Consider the following 19,020-nt stretch of genomic DNA (forward strand, 5'->3'; position numbering starts at 1 on the left):
AGGACTTAAAAAAGTAAACATCTTTTTTGTATTATTCTAAAAACCTATTTGCTAAAAGCCTATACAGGGTTTATTAACTGGTCATACTAAAAAACAACAGCAGACCACAGGCAGAATCTAGATCTAACTGAGAGATCTTCAAGACAAAAGATTTGGTCCATATTTAAAAAGACCACGTTGAGCTTAGAGAATCTATGTTCTTACAGAGAAGAATAGGCTCCTCTGAGGATCAATTCAGATTGAAAATCTAATGCAGTTACTCTAATTTGTCTTTCGAAAATCACAGCCTAGAGAATTCTCTCTGACAAGCTTAACAAGTGTGAACACTACTATGCAAGACTAAAGTTAGTGGAACCTTCTTTAGCTGGACCTAATGAAAACTCAAATAATTATCTCTTTAAGACAAAGAACAGCTTGCTAGTAACAACTCTAAAAATGTAGTATTTCATTGTCTTTGAATCCAGAAGATCCTTTCCATCAAACTATAACCTCTACTTCTATATATAGGCAAAGTGGTGACAACTGAGATACCCTCTTTGATGAGATTCTGGTAGCTATAAAGTATGCCTTGATATAAGGTATATACATTTACAACATCTGATTATGCTGTTTTGCTAAACTGCCAAAGTTTAGCATTTTGTTATCCTGAATTTTAAAAAAAAAACCACCAAACAAAACGCAACCATACACAACAGTCATACGTATGAAAATATCCATCTTTTTGGTTCTTTATCCTATGAGGAAAGTTTTGCATTTACTTTCAACTTTTTGCAGCAATTGCTAAAAGCAGTAGCACCCAAATGGCACAAACAATGACATCGCCTCAAACGATCATAGTATTTTTTGTCAGCATGCATTGACAGAGCTACCTCAGATGATGCAGAGCCCATAAAGCATTAATGGATTGCAGAACACTGTGTTGATCATAAGCACTCTGCTTTCGTCAACCATTCACTTGTGAAAAATGAAGAAAAATCCTGTGTTTTCCAGTAGGATCTCATAGGCAATTTCAAAAGCTGCTATATTTTTTGTGTCTCTGAAGTCATCAACAGTTGTCGGGCCTAATAGAATAACTGCCTGAAAATGAAAATTACTTTAAAAAAGAAATATGCTTCCCACATGTATTTGCTTGATTGTTTAAGAGAGAACATTTTGGAGGTAAATTAATAGGCCCTAAAGAATATTGGTAATCTAATCCCAGATTCCTGAGGGAGTTATTCCGTGGAAACTCTGAATGACCCCATGAAGCAAGTTACTTTAGCTGAGTTTACTATCCCTATCCATAACCACACATGGATATAAAGATTAAGGAGAACAAATAAGATTTGGGGACTGATTACCTCTCAGTTATGTAGGAAGAAAGTTAGCATATAATTGTATGAACTCTGGAACACCTTCAATTTCTGTTACCTAAAGTCCCCTACGAGAGGAGAAGACTAAAGGAGTAGAATCTACCCAGACACCAAAGAGATCAGCTACTAACAGAACACTAACTAGGAACAGACAAGAAAGGAGTTGCTGGGTCTGAAAGCAACACAAATGCCTTCTGCAAAACCTGAAGGACGAGAAGGGGGAGACAACTGAAAAAGGCATGGATGAAACAGTGAAGATCACTGGTTCAAAAAAATACATCCCAATCATGTGAGTGTTTTGAACATGCAATATACTAAGCCTAGATTCACAAAGCCAAATAATTTTCTACATAAATCTAAGCTATTTCTCAGAAAGTTAATTTGCCTGTTTCATTTCCTGCCAGAGCCTAGATGCCAATACACAGACAACTCTTATCTAGATGTACTAAAGATGCTTCAAGGAGGCCACAAGCATTGCAAAGAGTAGTCCAAAAAAGGTCAAAACAACCTGAAGAAGGGCTTAGTCCATGGATCCCTAGCTGATTTACTCAGACACATGCAAAGACAGTAACAAGCAGCTATACCTCTAGCATCCACAATCCTGTGGCACCTTTGTAGAAGGAATTACTAGAAGAACATCTGTCTTAGCTTACTGTGCTTAGAAGAATAAAATATAGAAGCTGGTTGTCTACAATATGCTTTGCTTTTAGATGACCAAGAAAAATCCCACACTTTCAGTCCTGCCACACTAAAAGACAAACAAGCCTGAGAATGGTTGGTATCTCCTTTTAGTGGTTCAGTAAAGCCATCCAAAACTGGATCTTTTGTGTATGACCACAGAAATTATTAAATGCTACAGTCAGAGGTGATGCTTTAGCAGAGAAAACACCAATCTAGGGATGAAGATGGACATTCCCAAAAGTAATGCGATACCATTGATGACCAAATCAATGTGTTGGTAATCGACACGAGAAGAATGAATTACAGATATTGATACCATACAGTTTGCTCAAGAATTTTCTGATGGAGTTCAAGCAGGTTCTACAGATTCAGCACCTGGTAATCCTGACACCAGACCACAAAATATTTCAAAAATCAACACATGCTACACTATACAGTCATTGAATCCAATGTTGTCTTTGCTGATTATGTTCTGATTCAACTGCTGTTAATATTAGTCTCCCTTAGGAAGGGGCCAGTACAGGAAGCATAAGTATGCATCTTTCTTCTGTAATCCTTGTGAGTTTGGTCCATCTGAAACTAAAGAGAAAGTTAATTTCTTGGGATCAAGACTGAAATTACTCAGTTCTCTGAAATATGGGAGAGCTTCACATGCTGCAAAAGGTACACAGCAGCATAGCTGCCTCATAAAATAGTTTCAGTGAACGTGATGCTGTCTCAAACCACACAGCTATGCAGACATTATGCTACTTCTGAAATATCACCAAGCAGATATGCATCATTTGAACAGCTATGCATCCACCTTAAATTACTAGTAATTACACTTAGTTTATAATATTATTATTCTTTTGTAGGGTGTTTTTATTTAGTTAGTATTTCATCATGCTATTCTGTTTCTATTTTCATTATTTTTTTTTTTGCAGTTTGTAAAAGCACTTGCAGAAGTCCTTGTGAGGCATAACAACAGCTCCATGGATACTTTCTTGCTGACTTCTACTCCCAGTTCCATCTCGGCTGGAAACAATTATTCAGAAGCAAGGATATTTTTTTACTTTGGGTTAACAAATCTTAATGACTCTAATTCCTCATTCTATCTTCTGGCACCTCCAACAAAGTTACAGAAAACAACCTACACAGCTTTTGAGGCTGTGTACGGATAACTACAAAGCACAAAAGACTTTTTCTTTGTAAGCCATGTACTTTAAATGTTAATTCTGTTTCTTGTAAATTTTTGATTTTTCAAAAAAATCATTCCTTTTAGATGCAGGAAGACAGACTAACAATTTTCAACAAAACTTTACTCTAATCCAAGAAAATATGCGGCATTCAAATAAAATTGATTTTACAAAGACCGAGTAATTTGTGCTTCACAATATATAACATTAAAAAACACTTCACTGAACTACTAGATCAGAGTCATGCAAGAAAAGTAAAGATACCATTTTGCTAGAAAAATCTGGGGTTTTTTTAGTTGCTACTCTTCAATTTCTTTTTCTTATACTAACAGAAACTCAAAATACATCCAGCTCTTTCTGAATGGTTATGAATTTCTGTTCACAGAGAGCTGTCTGAATAAAAGCATGTACAATATAAGGTACATTATAAGCGGATATATGCATTATATATAAATACACACATATTCTGCCTACATTAATTCTTCAAAATGGAAGGTGAAAGCTCTAATTTACAAACACCTAAGACTATAGACTCAAGCTTGTTTCAGAAAAGCAAAAAGAACAGAAAGCTCTGAGAAATTAGAAACATTCAATAATTATTGACTTTAACCACATTATACAAATGACAAATTTCTTATTAACTATTTTAATATTAAACCAGTTCCTGTATAAATTACTTCCTTAATGCTTCTGAAACCACCCTATAACTTTTACATTACTATATAATTTATCATAAAATTCAGGGCTCTTACATAAATCACACATTCTGGGTTACTTTGATCCCATATAGAAGGTATTTCATCTGTCTTCACTGTCAGTTGTATTAACTGCTTACCTAAATAATCTGAAGGGAAACTTTTGGCATCTGTAAACAAGAAGTTAAGACTATGTACTGACCGTGTCATCATAATCAGAATTCTTACAGTAATGAAAGCCAGAAATTTCTGAAACACATAGCTTCTTTGTTGCTACAAAAGTTCATATTATATTTTAAGTGAATTATTATGTCTGATTTCTGATTATTTATGTCATATGGGAGATTGCTGGTTTTGTTTTGGCTGGTTTTTTGTTTTAACTGATCTATACCAATGCTCCTGCATGAGCACACTCCTCACTAGAAAATCTATATGACAAAGAAGAAAAACGTGAATGAGTGGGCTCTTCGATGTTCAGTATGGCTTAATTCTGAAAATTTTTACTGAAATTGGCCATTAATTTCCCAACTTGCCTAAAAGTAATTCACTGATCTCTGGGAAATGTTTGTTTTCTCTCAGGCTCTCTTTTCCATTTTCTCAGCATCTCAGTAACAGACTCTAGAGATCTAAAAGAAAGATTTATATTTGAGCCCTCTTTCTGTGTCAAATTTCCTTGAAAACAGCCAACAGAGAGGGATGATGGCCATAAAGAGAAAAGGAAAAGGACATGAGGTATAGGCTTTATTTTCTCAGGAAAATCCTGTTGAAATAGTTTGCATAATCAACACAAAATTATTGACTACTTGTATAGACAATGTAATTCTTAATGAAAGCTTGAAGAACGGTTGCTTACTAGTTGGCCTTCTGTTTGCTTGCTTGGTTTACCTCAGTAAGTCATACTCACTTGTTCCACTGATGATATCTGGTCTGGCTTTCATGACTTTGCAGAAGTGTTTACTGCAAATTTCTGTCCACCCAGTTTGCTTCTCTGGACTTTTTAAGAGTGATAAGAGCTTGTCAAGATCTTTATCTAGAAGAAACAAAAAATTAGTGTTATTCTGCAATGATAATATTGGCTCTTTTTTTTCCCTTTTTTCTTTCATTTAAACTCACTACGTAACTAATAAGCTACGAGTTATAGAGTAGCACAGAGGCAAGTAGATGTATTCTGAAACTAGAAACCATTTCAATGAAGAAGAAGGAAGTCAGATGCAGCTGAAAGCCCTGTCATTGCCTGGTATTTTTGGCAGACCTCAAACCTTTGAAAGACAAGACTAAATAAATATCCCTTATCTAACAACAATTAAACTGGAGAAGCAGTCCCTAAAGCTGATGACATTCTGCTTTATACAGAACATAAATATTCATTCTACTTACTGCTGGGTTTTGAATATTTAAGACATTACTGAGGTACATTTTATAACTTCCCTAAAGTTACCACTGCCCTGTCCTGAAATGATAAGAATCGGAAAGACATTTTAAAGAAAGTAGTTTGGCATTTCCATGTAATTTCATCACTCTGAAAATCTAAAATAGAAAAGATAGGCAAAGATCCTCCACCAAATATCATTGTTTCAATAATAAAACTGTGAAGTGGCAGCACTGTTTTGCAGAACATGAAATGAAGCATGATAAGACATATCAGTGTTCCTTAGAAAATTTCTGCTTCTTTCTGTAAGCAGGTTTCCTTTAGCTGCTCCTACTATGGACAGATAATATGGCACTTATGTGTACGCCTCCAGGTTGCTAGGTATACCTACTGAGTAAATTTTGCAAAAATACATCAGGATGCCCATGCTATGTGATTTCTTATAAAAGCTTTGCTGCTAATCTCCAGTGTTTCCCGACTTTAGCACAAGGACTTAAAATTGGGACAAAAGATTACACTAAAAGTATACTTTTGCTGTTGCTGAAACGTCACCTTGAAAGTTTTGCATTGATATTTAGAGAAACTTGGTGCTGCCAGAGGCTGCAATATTTTCCAGCATTTTCTAAATTCAGGCATTTTCTAACTTCTGAATGCTTGACTTTTTACATGAGCACTATTAAAACACAGTCTTTTGGTACAATTGCTATATATCAGGCACAAATGGATCAGATAATGTTTTTCATTATAGGTTTACCTTGTTTATAAAACAAATTTGCAGAACAGTTTACAAAAAGATCTTTATGAAAGATTCCTTTTAAATGCAAAGAAAGCATTTCAAAGATTGCTCCTTACTGTTACTTTTACCTTGTCATGAAAGACGCATTCTCTCTTTACAATAGGGAGACATGCCTTCAAAATTAAAATTGCCATTGATGCAATGACAAAAGGACAGTAAGTACATTCTCTTTTCTCTTAGCTAAAGAGATCTTTCTGATTTTCTGCTTTCTACTCAGTTAGAGGAAATTGCACATACTTTACCAATGTTCTAGAATAAAGTGTCACAGGCTGAGGCAGTAAATTTCACAACTAGCTGAGTCTCACAGAGGTTTGAAAACAGAACCATAGTGAAAAATGTAGAACACCAGCATGTATCATCATACATGAAAATGGCTTTCAACAATATGACGTCTGTACTTAAAGCTTTAAGATTTTTTTTCTTTAAATCAGATGTCTTCTGCAACCAAAATGTCTCACTTGGAATTCACACTGAACAATGAACATTAACAAGCTACTCTGATGCAAGATGACACGGCACACTGAATAATATATGGAAGGTATCAATTAAAAGAATGAATACATACACTTTGGAAAATCAAAATGGAAATAATTTCCTCACATATGCAAGATTTGTTAAAAAATGCTAACCTATTGCGAAGGGCTGACTGTTCAAATTCCTTTTTTCTGAATGCAGAACAAATTTCAAGTTCAAATGCCAAGTCATTTTATAAAGTAATTTTATGTAAGATAAAACTGATCAAACTCAGTTTTCTAACAGAAAATCCTCACTCTACAAAATGGAAATAATCAATTATACTGCCTCTCCTCAGGCAACTCCGTTCCCAGAACACTTGATGCTGCTATTAAATATTTTCTAGTCAACTTCAGGGGAAAAATAAAAGTGGTATCTGTAATACGGTAAATGCACATGCACTCACACCAGCTGTGCACAATCCTTTTGCTATGGAACCATGCAGTCCCTATTATTATGAAAAGATTACAGTCTATACTACTACTACTAAATATTTTTTTATATATATATATATATATACACACACACACACACATACACACACACACATACACATATATACATATATTTAAATATTTATTCACTAAGGTGGTGAAGGTTCTTCATACCTTGCAAACTCTCCTTTGTTCTGTTGCTACATTTTGGGAAAAAACACTATAGAAATGAATTCTGTCTTGAAAAGAGACTTTTGATTAAATATTCAGCAACTCTTTGAGACAGCTATTTAGAATGCTTGTTACTTTTATTTTAAAACATTCAGTTTTCCAATGAAACGTAATCGTTTCCACAATCAAAATACTCCTTTCAAATTACCTTATTTTTTTAAGATGATTAGAATATTTTCAACAGAACTATGATTTTGCATATAATTTATTTTAAGCTCATCTAAAGACCTTAATGTTTCATAATCAGTAAAATGTATCACTGTCACTGGAATTTATTATTATATTTACGATATAATAGTATTTTTAAAGCTGATTGTAGTAACATATTATAATTAACAATTATTCCAGTTAATTAACATGAAATTCCTTTGTCATCCTCAAATAACTAAATCTTCAGTTAGTATCTTTCAAAATAACATGCACTGATGCTTCAAACAGCTTTACATGAGTATGAAAATTTAATGTGAAGAAGGATTTACTCTTACTAGTATTATCAGTAGGATTTCTAGTTATTTCTCTGCCCTTTTCTGCTATTTTTATAACAAGTGAAGAACGCTTTAGAACTGCAAAGCAACGCTTCTCTACAAGTAGAATACAATATATGCTTATCAGAACACAATCTAGAAAAAGGAAAATTCTTGGAGTCATTTAAGAGAGGTTACATTACAGCAATGAGTGTGAAAAAACTGAAGGCAAGGAGGAGGATCACAGACTACAAGCTGAGATTTAATCAGTCAACTTACCAGAGAGCAGGGTGAAATTTTGATTCCTCTGAAGGAAATAAAATTACTAATGAAAACCCCCTCAATAATTTCAAGAAAGTAGGACTTCAAGACCATGGCCCATCCATCTCTGCTGCCTCCTCCTGGCTTCCTGACCTGACCCTTATTTTTCCTTGCACAGTTTATCTCTCTAATATCCTTTCGCTTCTGCAGGTTTTACAAAATTAAATCTTTACTTTGTGATTGCTGAAATCTGCACGTGCTAGTAGTACCTAGCAGCGTCAATGCACCCAAAACTGTACTGTTTAAACATGTAACCTTTTACAGTGTTAATTTATGCTCCTACAATAGGATAAGGAAATAAAGATTATGGTATTACAATCTTTTCCAAAATTTTGCCAAAGACCATGGACCACTGTATTTGCTTTAAGGTTCCTCTGGGAAGGTAGTCTTTAACAAAAGACCTTCAGCAACTTCAAATATGCACCAAATAGAAGTAATGCAGATATGTGTATGCAAGTCTGCAAAAAGCCTAGAGAAGGGACAAAATCCAAGAGTACATACTGTCAGTAAAATATGAACTACCTAATTATGACAACTATCAAGTCAACACTTAACATTTCTGTCATCAGAACAGAGCAGGAAGGCAACCTACTGAAAACAAGAACTCATTTCTATATAATCAATGGATTGCTTTTCCCCAGTCAGGGACGATACAAGACATGATCCTCAGATAGCTCACAGGAATGGTCACACTCAAATGACAGAGAAACAAGATCTATGCAGAAAGATGCTATAGTGTAACCATGTATTTAGTATATCCATTACACTCACAGTATCTTATTTTCTTCCAGCTAAACCATTTACTTCTCTTAACAGGCTGTCATTGAACATGGATTATCACTTCCTCCTGCAGGTCACCACAGTACATCACAGTATTATAACTTGCCCAACAGTATTACCACATAGCTAGAACTACAGCTACCGCACAGTCCTGGGTTATGCACATTGCTTGTTACTGAGGGTGGGCTTTCACACTGTCACTAGAGGTATCCTAAACACATGTCAATGCCAAAAGAGAGAAGTCCTCCTCCTCTTTCTTCTCTGTTTTGGTATGTCACTAAATGGGTTCACTAGTTATTCTAGATCAGTGGCTTGAAATTTAATTTTTTTCTGAAAGAAATGCCAGAAGTGCTGAAGGAGGAAGGACAGGAGGTGAGGAAATAGAGGAAGAAAAAAAATCAACCAAAGAGCAATAGGTAGAAAATTAAAAGGGGGGAAGGAGATGAGTAAGACCTTCCTCTTCTGATGACAGTGAGCTTTTAAGTATGCTCAACCATAACAAGCAATCGTACCCTAACATGCTTTCTTGCTCATACGTGGTTAAATTTTGCCATCCCACCCCTTCTTTTGTGCTAGTATTGGTTGCTTTGTGCAGCCTTGTAAAAAATCAAAAGAAAAGAAGACACGTTCACTAGTTTATCAAGTTCTGGAATTACACTATAAATAACCTAGTTACCTGCAGATATGAAATCTGAATGACCACACCATAACTTCCTGCAAGTTTAAACTGATCTCATTCCCTAAAAGATGCTCCTTTATAATTCTTCAAATAATTCTTCAGCTTGCTTTTGTGTTTAAAGTGCGTAACAACTAGGAAAATTCATAAATGTTTTAGAAAACATCAGAAGCACCACAAGTCCTTTCTTATCTGATTGTGTTTTGTGATAAAAGTGTTTTTCTGTGACCAAGAAACTAAGATCTATAAAGCCATGTGTATCTTATAAAAAAATCTAAATTTAGAGATAATGAATAACTTGACTATATTACATTAGACTACTACATGAAAACAAATCCATATAAGGATATATTTTAGGAAAGCCCATGTACATTTCTGATAGACCTGTCCACTTATTTCTCTTTCATCTTTCATTAACCGAGTCAGCTTCTTAAAGAGGGGAAGGCAACAGGTTAATACACGAATACTGAGCCAAAAATAAAAGAAGCCAAAGGGGTGCAGGTGATGAAGACATTTATGTGAAATTATAAGGGATAACTAACAAGAAAGTTAATGTAGCTGGTTGTTTGAGAGAGAAGGTTAAAAAAATGAAAAAGAGAGCCTGCTAGTTTCAAGCAGATATCAAAAAAACCATAGGTGAAAAGAAATCTGATTTATATAAATAAATTAAAAAATTAAAAAATGCACAAAATAGAAATGTGGCAGAGCATTCTCACTCAAGTTAAGAGTATGAAGCAAAGAACTCAGAGAACAGCAGCTGAAATACAACATCAGAAAACTTTAAGAACATTATCAAGAAAGACTTTTGGTAGCAATTCTGGACTGCACAGGTCAGGAAGAGACTGAGATTAATGAATGATGGGATTCCTGTGTATACAGAAATGCCAAGCAGTGAATGCATCATTGCAGAATAATTATGGACACTGTTCTTCAGCCACACTCATCACCGACAACTGCAGAACTAGGAGAAGAAAATGAAAAATAGATCTTCTGTGCAAACAGAAGAGTGAATATTACAGTTTAATACAATTCTAAACAGTTTAACTTTTAATAACCTACAGTGTAGTTAACATTACAAATAATAAAAAAACCCAATCATTCTTTTTAATAGATGTATCCTGAATAACAAAGAACTGTAACACTCTTTGAAAACCACTTAATAATTCTTCCTCATATTATCTTACTAAAATAATAATGGAACAATTAAGACAAAAGAAAAGCAACAGAGTATCCTGCTACAGTGTAAACAGGTGAAAATGGCATAATTAATTTCCCCATGTAAATACTGATCCGCATAAATTATTTGAAGCTTCACTATAAATTATCTTTGACAGAAGCGAACCATTAATATACTGCTATCCAATAGTTTTCTAACTGTAAATATCGGCTGAAATAATTAATGCATATTAATACACAACCCAGCAAGTTTGTTTTTCCATATATCCTTTCCAACAGAGACTTATATCATACAGGCAGATGCCTAACATCTGCAAAACCAGGACAAATATTTGTAAAGAGTGAGGCACTACAGTTTTTCCTCAAATACAAACATACTTTTTGGGTGAGTCTACCCATTTGAAGTGTCATCATGAAATGGAGCAAGTACTCCACCACTTCAATGTAGTTATTAATGTTACCAGTATAAATTAGGATAGCTTCATTTTTGATCCAGTGAGGCAGAATATCTAGTTGCCACTGTTTGTGAGCACTACATCAGCACAGAATAATTTAAAGAGTCTGCTTCTCTAAGATGCAGCCTTTAGGGCCTTGGTGCTGGGAAATACATGTTTCAGACACTGCAGAGTTAGCACCACTCTGCTTTTTCTTACAGTTAACTAGTCCTCCCTGCTTTTCCCCTCAGACTGAACTACCACAAAGGTGCCAGTGCTGCATGTTTACCAATGTCCTTCAAAAGATATTAGACAGAGAAGAAAAAAACCCTTCAAACCTATTTCTTAGATTTTCTTCACAGAAAATTTAGTGTTAGTAAGTCCTTTTCAGTGACCACAACTCATGTGTTACTTTAAGATTTATCTATGCTTTCCATTATAAATTCACGAGCTACATGAGGTTTAGGGCTGTGGAAATGAAGCTTCCCGTTCCTTGACCTCAACAGTACAAAATCTTTTCAGTGAGCAACAGCCACACCAATTTCAAAGTATTCAGGGATTAATTTCAGCTTGAACTCAGAAAGGCAACTTCCATTAGTTGAGAGACAGTTCTGAGAAATGAAGGTTCTGTTATTGCATCTGTCCTTCAGCAACATCTGAAGGGAGGATCAGAAGAGAGACATGTTCAGAGCCAGCAGTATCATAACAGAGTGGACATCTGTAATCCCTTTTATTTCCTTCCCCCCCAGTCATCTCCAATAGCCATTCCATAGATATATTTAAAAAATAAGTTCTACTCAGGTAATGTTTTTATAGCTGACATCACAATTTTGTGATGGACACAGGACCAATTTTCAAAGGAGAAAGAAAAAGTAAGCTTGTCTTCAGGTGTCCATGTCACCCCAGTAATAACAGAGGAGAGAAATAAGAGGTCAGGACAGCCAGTATAAAACCTACAGTTACAGCCTTTCAGCCAAAGAAACTGCACATTAACAGTGCTAAGAATCTAGTAGTCTTAATTAGTCACATGATAGAAACACCCCCAAAAGAGGAAAGGAATGGTACTGCAGAGGTTACACAGCGAAACACCACAGGATGAAAGCTGAAGGCAGACAGCTCTAGGGAATCACAGAAGCGCTGCGCTGGCCTGTGATCCCTGGTGACAGGTGTGACAACGCAGTCATGCGATCCCACTCATACCATGCTCAAGTGTTCGCAGGGCTGCAGAACTCCTGCCATCCAGAAGTCTGTTTGAACTCTGTCCAGCTCCTTGCACTGAAGCAGAGTTAAAATTGAACAAGTATTTGTCTCACCCAAGCAAGCTGTGTAACACACAATGTGAATCCTGAATATTCACAACGTCAAAAAAGATGTTCTTAAAACCTCTAATGATGATTTCACAACTTCCAGTTGTACCCTTCTAGATATTTTTTGTTATTAATATGTAACCAATCTTAATTAGCAAGTAAGCCAACTATTCCGTTTTCTGCACAGTGACATAGAAAACAATCATTCTGCCCTCTTTGTAATGGCTTTTAACATACTAAGAGACCTGCATGATCTCTGTTTTTTCAGCATCAGCCAGTTCCAATTATTTCAATCTATATGCGCATACCACATTCGAAAGCCACGATCTATAGCTATGCTCTAGAATCCCTCAAATGGATCTATGCAGATCGAAGTGCTGGTGCTAGAGGTACTCCACCCAAGGACTCGCCACCTTCAGCTGACAAAGATCATCTTCTGTCTTACAGAAACGTAACTCACAGTTCTGTCTCACAATTATGTTTGTAACCTCTCTTGTGAAAGTGCACTGCCACTGCTCTACTGTGGTGCTGAAGAATACAGTTCAGATAGTCCTCATCTTCTGCTCATGCTCTTGATTTCTTTTTTTCCAAGCACTGGAAATAGCAATTTATGAATATCATTCTTTTCATTTTTGATATATTTATTCTGATACTTTCTTTCAAAATAACTTACACATCCTGACAGCTTCAGTCTGGCAAACCAGACATTCACAGTTTGGTGAAAGAATCATCTTTTTTTTCTTTAAATGAGAAGTGAAATTTAACACTTTCAATGTTTTGTTTTCCTTTTTCTTTTTTTTTTCCAAACAGCAAACACAAAATACTTTGACTATGAATCTATGTATTGTGTTAATATTTCAGTTATATGTTATTTTACTTCACTTACCTTTAATATCAAAAACGCCATTTCAAATGAAAATACCTCAACACTTCATCAAACACATTTGCAAACCTTTAAAACTTCATTTCAGCAAATTTACTGTTAGTCAAAAAGTTTTACATAGCTTTCCTAGCTGGTTGCCATCCACAATTGTGACAACTAAGACTCCATTCCATTATCTCACTTGTCAGTGATGAGCAACCGAATTGCTCTGAACAAGAGAACAGAGAAGTTCTGTGGAATACAATTAAATTTGCTTTTCCAATCCAAGAGCAACACTACCTGCCTCCTTGAAGACATTTTTAAAATAAATGGGTATCCACTTTACAGTGATTTGACTGTTGGGAAGCCTGGAACAGTACTACCAAATTTAAGATACAGAAAACTCCCTTCTTTTATAACTACACAGACTTTCCTCTTGTCAGAGAACAGAATCACCTTTTTTTAGGTTTTTCTAGATATTTATAAACAGACTATTTTGTATTCTACAGTTAATGTAGAATTTCTATCACTTTTGAAAATCTTTATCTGCTAAGGAAATTAACAAATATTTCTAATAAGTACATGTCAAGGATACAGTAGACATGGACAAATACAAAGAATACTTTATTTACTATAAACCATTCATCAGATTCTTTTGCATTGTCTATGCAAATTAAAACCTTAAAACGGTTTCTCTGTATGAATTAAACTGCTTTGCCAAGATAGTTTTAAAAGGATTCTTCAGTCTGCCCACATCCCAAATTGATGTTCAGTGTGGAAACCAACTATCCTAAATGCCGTCTATTTCACACACCACCAAGCTTTGTAAACACAGGGATCCAAATCACGAAAACAGTGTACAAAAAACTTGTAGCTTAACCACACTGTCTTGCTTCAGTTACTAGAGAGATGATATAAATACATCTCGTGAGTCACCCACCTGAGACGAGCCAAAAGGTTAATCTTGAAGTTTGCATAAAAATTAGATTACTAAACAGAGCTTTGCGGATTGACAGTTGCACAAAGCCAGACAAGCAAAACCAAACCAACTTATTTAGCTACTAATGCAGTCAACAATAAAAAATCCTTAAGCATTTATGAGATTATAATCTGGGGGACGGGGGGTGGGGAGGAAGGAAAAACATTTAAAAACCTACAGAGACGCTTATTTGACATCTACACTGCTTGCATGCTTTGTACGTACCTTGTCTGAATTCAGCTTTCCTAGGAATTTCTGCAAGATAGCACTTTGGCAAAGGGAATGATGAAAACATTGGCCACGGATATGGATCACTACCCTAGAAACAGGACCAGAAATAAATTAATTTAGGAGAGGAATGAATAACATTTACTCAATTAACACACAGGTAGACATCCCAGAATTATTGCCTCTGCACCAAAATGACGCTTGATACTACAATTTGCAATGACGTATTCCATAATGAAAAAAAAATATAAAAAATTAAAGGATACAAAATCCAAAAGGCACTTGAGTGAGAACTTTTTCCAGTATACACCGCTGACAGTTTTGATGTTACAGTTCTTTTTTTCAACCAAAAAGGAAATTATAGTTTTTATAAAAATAAACAACTCAACTCTATTTCCCACTGTATTTCCAATTTTTTACATTGATCTAGCTGTCTTTGCTGTGTCTACAGTAATTTGCATTTCACCTTTACCAGACTGACAGATAGTGAGGAGCAGAATATTTAAAGGAGCTGCTGAACATTGTGTTGTTAGAACGTCAATGAAAGTTCCAGGTATTAGATACTGCAGATGAAAACCCAAGCATGGAAAAAATATCAGATAAAAGGAATACATAATAAATGAAAAGCTAATAAAGAAAATACAGAAATATAAAAGTAAAAAAAAGGACAAATTGCATTCACTTTTACAGTCAGAAAAGTAACAATACAATGGAGCAATATAAACATTTCATCTGAACGTGATACGTACTAGGCACGTGCAAACCCCCAAATAATGGAAACGATGTATTTTTTAAGTATATCACTTCTTAAAAATTTTAGCCCTTTAGCTAACGGTGGACTGTTAAATAATTTTCCATACCCTGAATTACTTGAACTTTTTTCCTGATAATGAAGACATGAGTTAAGGAAAGAGAAACAAACTTCAGATTCTAACCTTATCTAGTACTCTCAAAGGCAAAATCCTTTCCTGGGGTCCTCCAATCAGATTTATCCTTACAAGAACATGGTTTCTCTCCACTGATAGACCATCAATTATAAAATTTCTAGGGGAAAAAACAAAACAAAAACCTTAAAAAAATAGAATCACTTTGATTTACTGACTGTTTAATTCAGAAATATTTAATGAGTAAGGACATCTTAAGAGACATACTGGGGTTAAAACACAATCTGGAAAACACATAGACAAGAAACCAACAGCAACATGAAGTATTTTGAGATGTCTGCAATTATCCTACCTTTGTACTTCCTTACCTACTGCTGATTGGAAACATCTGAGCAATTACCGGACACAAAAGAGCAGAAAACTTTGCAAGCTTTGTTATGCCAACATGCTCAGTAATTAGGGCAGAGATAGTTAATAGACCATCAAATATTGCTCCTTATTTGGCCTACCAGAAAACTTCTACTGTCATAAATAAGCAGAGTTATTAATAACTTAACACATAGCCAACTTGCTGTCTGAAGTCACTGTGTACACAAAGGTACAAATTTTATGAAAGGAATAATAATTGTTTTTTATACACCAAGTTTCTTTGGAGTTTTTCCTTAGTAAGGAAATAGCACATTTCATCCTCAAATGGTACATAACAAACATCTGTATCTGCTGAGATTTCACCCATACTGTTTGATTTAAACTCTGTACTGGTCTCACATAACAAACAGTAAGAGGAAATTTCTTAAAATTCAGCATGCTGAGAGGAAGGACAAAATGTCTATGACCAAATAACTGTTCGTTTCTGTCCTAAAAATACACTTTTCCTTTTGAAAGGGTGCATTGTGGAATTTTATTTAGAAGTCAGCAATGGAAAGTCACAGAAGTTGGAGAGTTGACTAAGTTATAATAAAATGAAACAATCCCCTCCCTAAAAGTACTGATGATGTCTTTAACTCATAAACATGAAAACAATACCCTAATTTTATATTATATACATAACATGAAAAATAATATAAAGTAAAAGGGCATATTCACATCCATAATTTTTGCACTTTTTTAAGGAAATAACTCAAGATTAAAACAAACAAAAATGAGAAAAATATTTGCTTTCTTATTTCTTAGACTTCTGAGGTTAAAGTGGGAGAAAGAGCAAAACTGTTGTATATTTACTAACTTAAAATTGATGACAAATCTGGATGTTAAGTAAACTAATGCACATTAGAAGCCAACTTGAGTGAGAGCATTTGTATGTTTCAAGCCACGAAGGTAGTCATTTTTTTGTTGACAGGAGAAAAGTTTGAAAGTTAGAATAACATTTACATCAGTCACTTCTTACCCTGGCCCTTCTGAAGTTTCTGTGACATTTTCCTCCTGAGCAGTTAGTAAAACTTGTGACACTTTATACTGAGTCTCCAAGAGTAAAAGGGTATTGAGCTCACAGCATAGCACATTTAACAACCTGCAGAAGGACACATTGAAATGTTAGCACATCAGTCAGAAATCCAGTAAGGCAGAGTAAAACAAAGGCCAACATGTTTATGAGGTATCAAAATGGAAAGAAATAAAAAAAAATAAAAGTATCTGAAAAATGCCCAGACAGAACTGGGTCAGGAACACTCTTTTAAATCCTTTTCAGCCACTGAAGTGGCACAGCCTTGAGCAAACAGGGAATGGTTCCCAACAGATTTTTCATCTGTGCTGAACAACCAGAGAAAATATTCACTGGTCGACTCAGTCTGCTTTTGAGTTTATATCACAGAATAACAAAAGTGACAGGGACTTACTAATACATTCCATGTGAAATGTGAGAAAGAAGGGAGGCAGATAAAAATACATCTTTCCTTTAGAAAATAGGCTTTTAAGCACTTCTGTATAATCGAATTTAACACAGTTCAAAAGCAATAAAAGCTTCAACATGTAACAAAAACAACAGAACTGCTGTGGTTTTTTTTTATTTTAGAAAACCACAAAACAATAGTAAATGAAGTTAATAAACATAAGAGCACATGACAGCACATTACATACAATTTTATTTTATAACCTCAGAGCAAATTAAATGTGAAAATACTCTATTTCATGTAAATCTGACATAGGGCAATCCAAATAACATTACTTGCTTGGTTTTTTAAACTAACCTATTTAACTAACACAGCAACAGAACAATTTTATTGAGGACTTCCTATTTATGGAAAATAATATGACTAAACATTCTTGTTGCTATTTTTATTTTCTGTTTTATCACAGTCATAAAACACAACATAAATTAAGTCTGATCAGCATTATATTTTACATTCCCATAAAACCTGATATGAACTAGAGAATACATATTGTTTGAAATTTGTAGTCTGTTAGACAATGCTTATTTTGCTCCATGTAATTCCCAACATGCTTCTATTGACAATAGCAAAAATTCGCAAGGCATTGTCTGGATAATTTAACACCTCCAAATTCACACAGCCAAAGATTAAATAGTCAAGACAATAATATGTCTTTTTTTTTTCTGTTGCTTTTTTAAATATAGCTTGATCTCTTCAGTTTCAGTCCTCTTCAAGTTTATTTATGTTAACTATTTCCTGGTATTAACTTGCTCTCAAGTATTTTTCTAAATTACAGAAGAATAATAGTTCAACTATACATTTTTTAGGATTAAATAGAAGAAAAAAAAAACAAAAAACATCACTGAATCCATTACAAAGATGGACCATTTCTTCTATTAAATATGATTACTTTAAATGGCAAAGAACCTGTTTCTAGCTGGTGAAAACCACTTGGGAGAAGACTGATGGCTAAGAATACTTATAGTATCTCCTCTGGTACACAAGGCAGAGCAAAAAAATAAACCCTAAGCAAATAAAATTAGGTAGAAGAGACAGGGGTAGAATAAATGACAAAATATAGGAGATCTAACATGAGCAGCCTCTGCTGGGGCATTAAAATGAAATTTTCATCTACATGGAAAAATCCATGTAAAAATGCTGCTGCTGAAGTACAGATATTTGGTTAAAGGTAATATTCCATCGCTTTACCTTCCAAATCACAAATGTATAGACAAAAGTTTGAAACTTAAAATATCACATTTTATAGTGTGTGTATTTGTGAGCATGTTTGAATATGACTGTGGAATTTTCCTTTCCTGTTTGTTTTTAATTATGTTTGGAACATAAAAATTGGATCAGACCACCTAGCTTAATATCCTAACTATAAAGAGTGTATGTTTATGAAAAGATATAAAACTTTTACAGATATAATGCAATAAAATAAAAGCGTATCTTTTTGAGATATATTTAAAAATTTCGAGTTTAAAGCAGAAAATAGAATTCCCAGCCTAAACATTGCTGAAAATTGGAAGATATGTTTTGATGCAAGGTCTCGTACCTGGGAAGGAATAAGTCCATGAAACAGTACAGGCTACGGACTGATCAGTTAGAAAGCAGCTTTGTAGACAAGGACGTGGGGGTCCTGGTGGACAACAGGTTGAACATGAGACAGCAACATGGCCATGAAAGTCAACAGCATCCTGGGCTGCATAAAGAAGAGCAGTGCCAGAAGGTCATGTGAGGGAGGTGACCCTACCCCTCTGTCAGTACTGGTGAGGTCATACGTGGAGAGCTG

General features: G+C 34.8%; 1 protein-coding gene across 1 annotated transcript in view; it reads right to left on the minus strand.

Moving 5' to 3' along the window:
* Positions 1-16,867, minus strand: part of LOC104535487 (protein broad-minded-like) — a gene marked incomplete at both ends in the record, with an annotated part of 33,974 nt that extends 17,107 nt beyond the window's left edge. Inside the window, 4 exons of the mRNA XM_010188470.1 lie at positions 4,808-4,933; positions 14,471-14,564; positions 15,409-15,517; positions 16,745-16,867. Coding sequence (XP_010186772.1) covers positions 4,808-4,933; positions 14,471-14,564; positions 15,409-15,517; positions 16,745-16,867 — 452 coding nt within the window. The remainder of the gene's footprint in view (positions 1-4,807; positions 4,934-14,470; positions 14,565-15,408; positions 15,518-16,744) is intronic.
* Between the last annotated feature and the right edge of the window lie 2,153 nt (positions 16,868-19,020).

Source organism: Mesitornis unicolor, unplaced genomic scaffold (genome assembly GCF_000695765.1).
Source record: "Mesitornis unicolor isolate BGI_N332 unplaced genomic scaffold, ASM69576v1 scaffold37587, whole genome shotgun sequence".
In the NCBI taxonomy this organism is placed as follows: Eukaryota; Metazoa; Chordata; class Aves; order Mesitornithiformes; family Mesitornithidae; genus Mesitornis; species Mesitornis unicolor.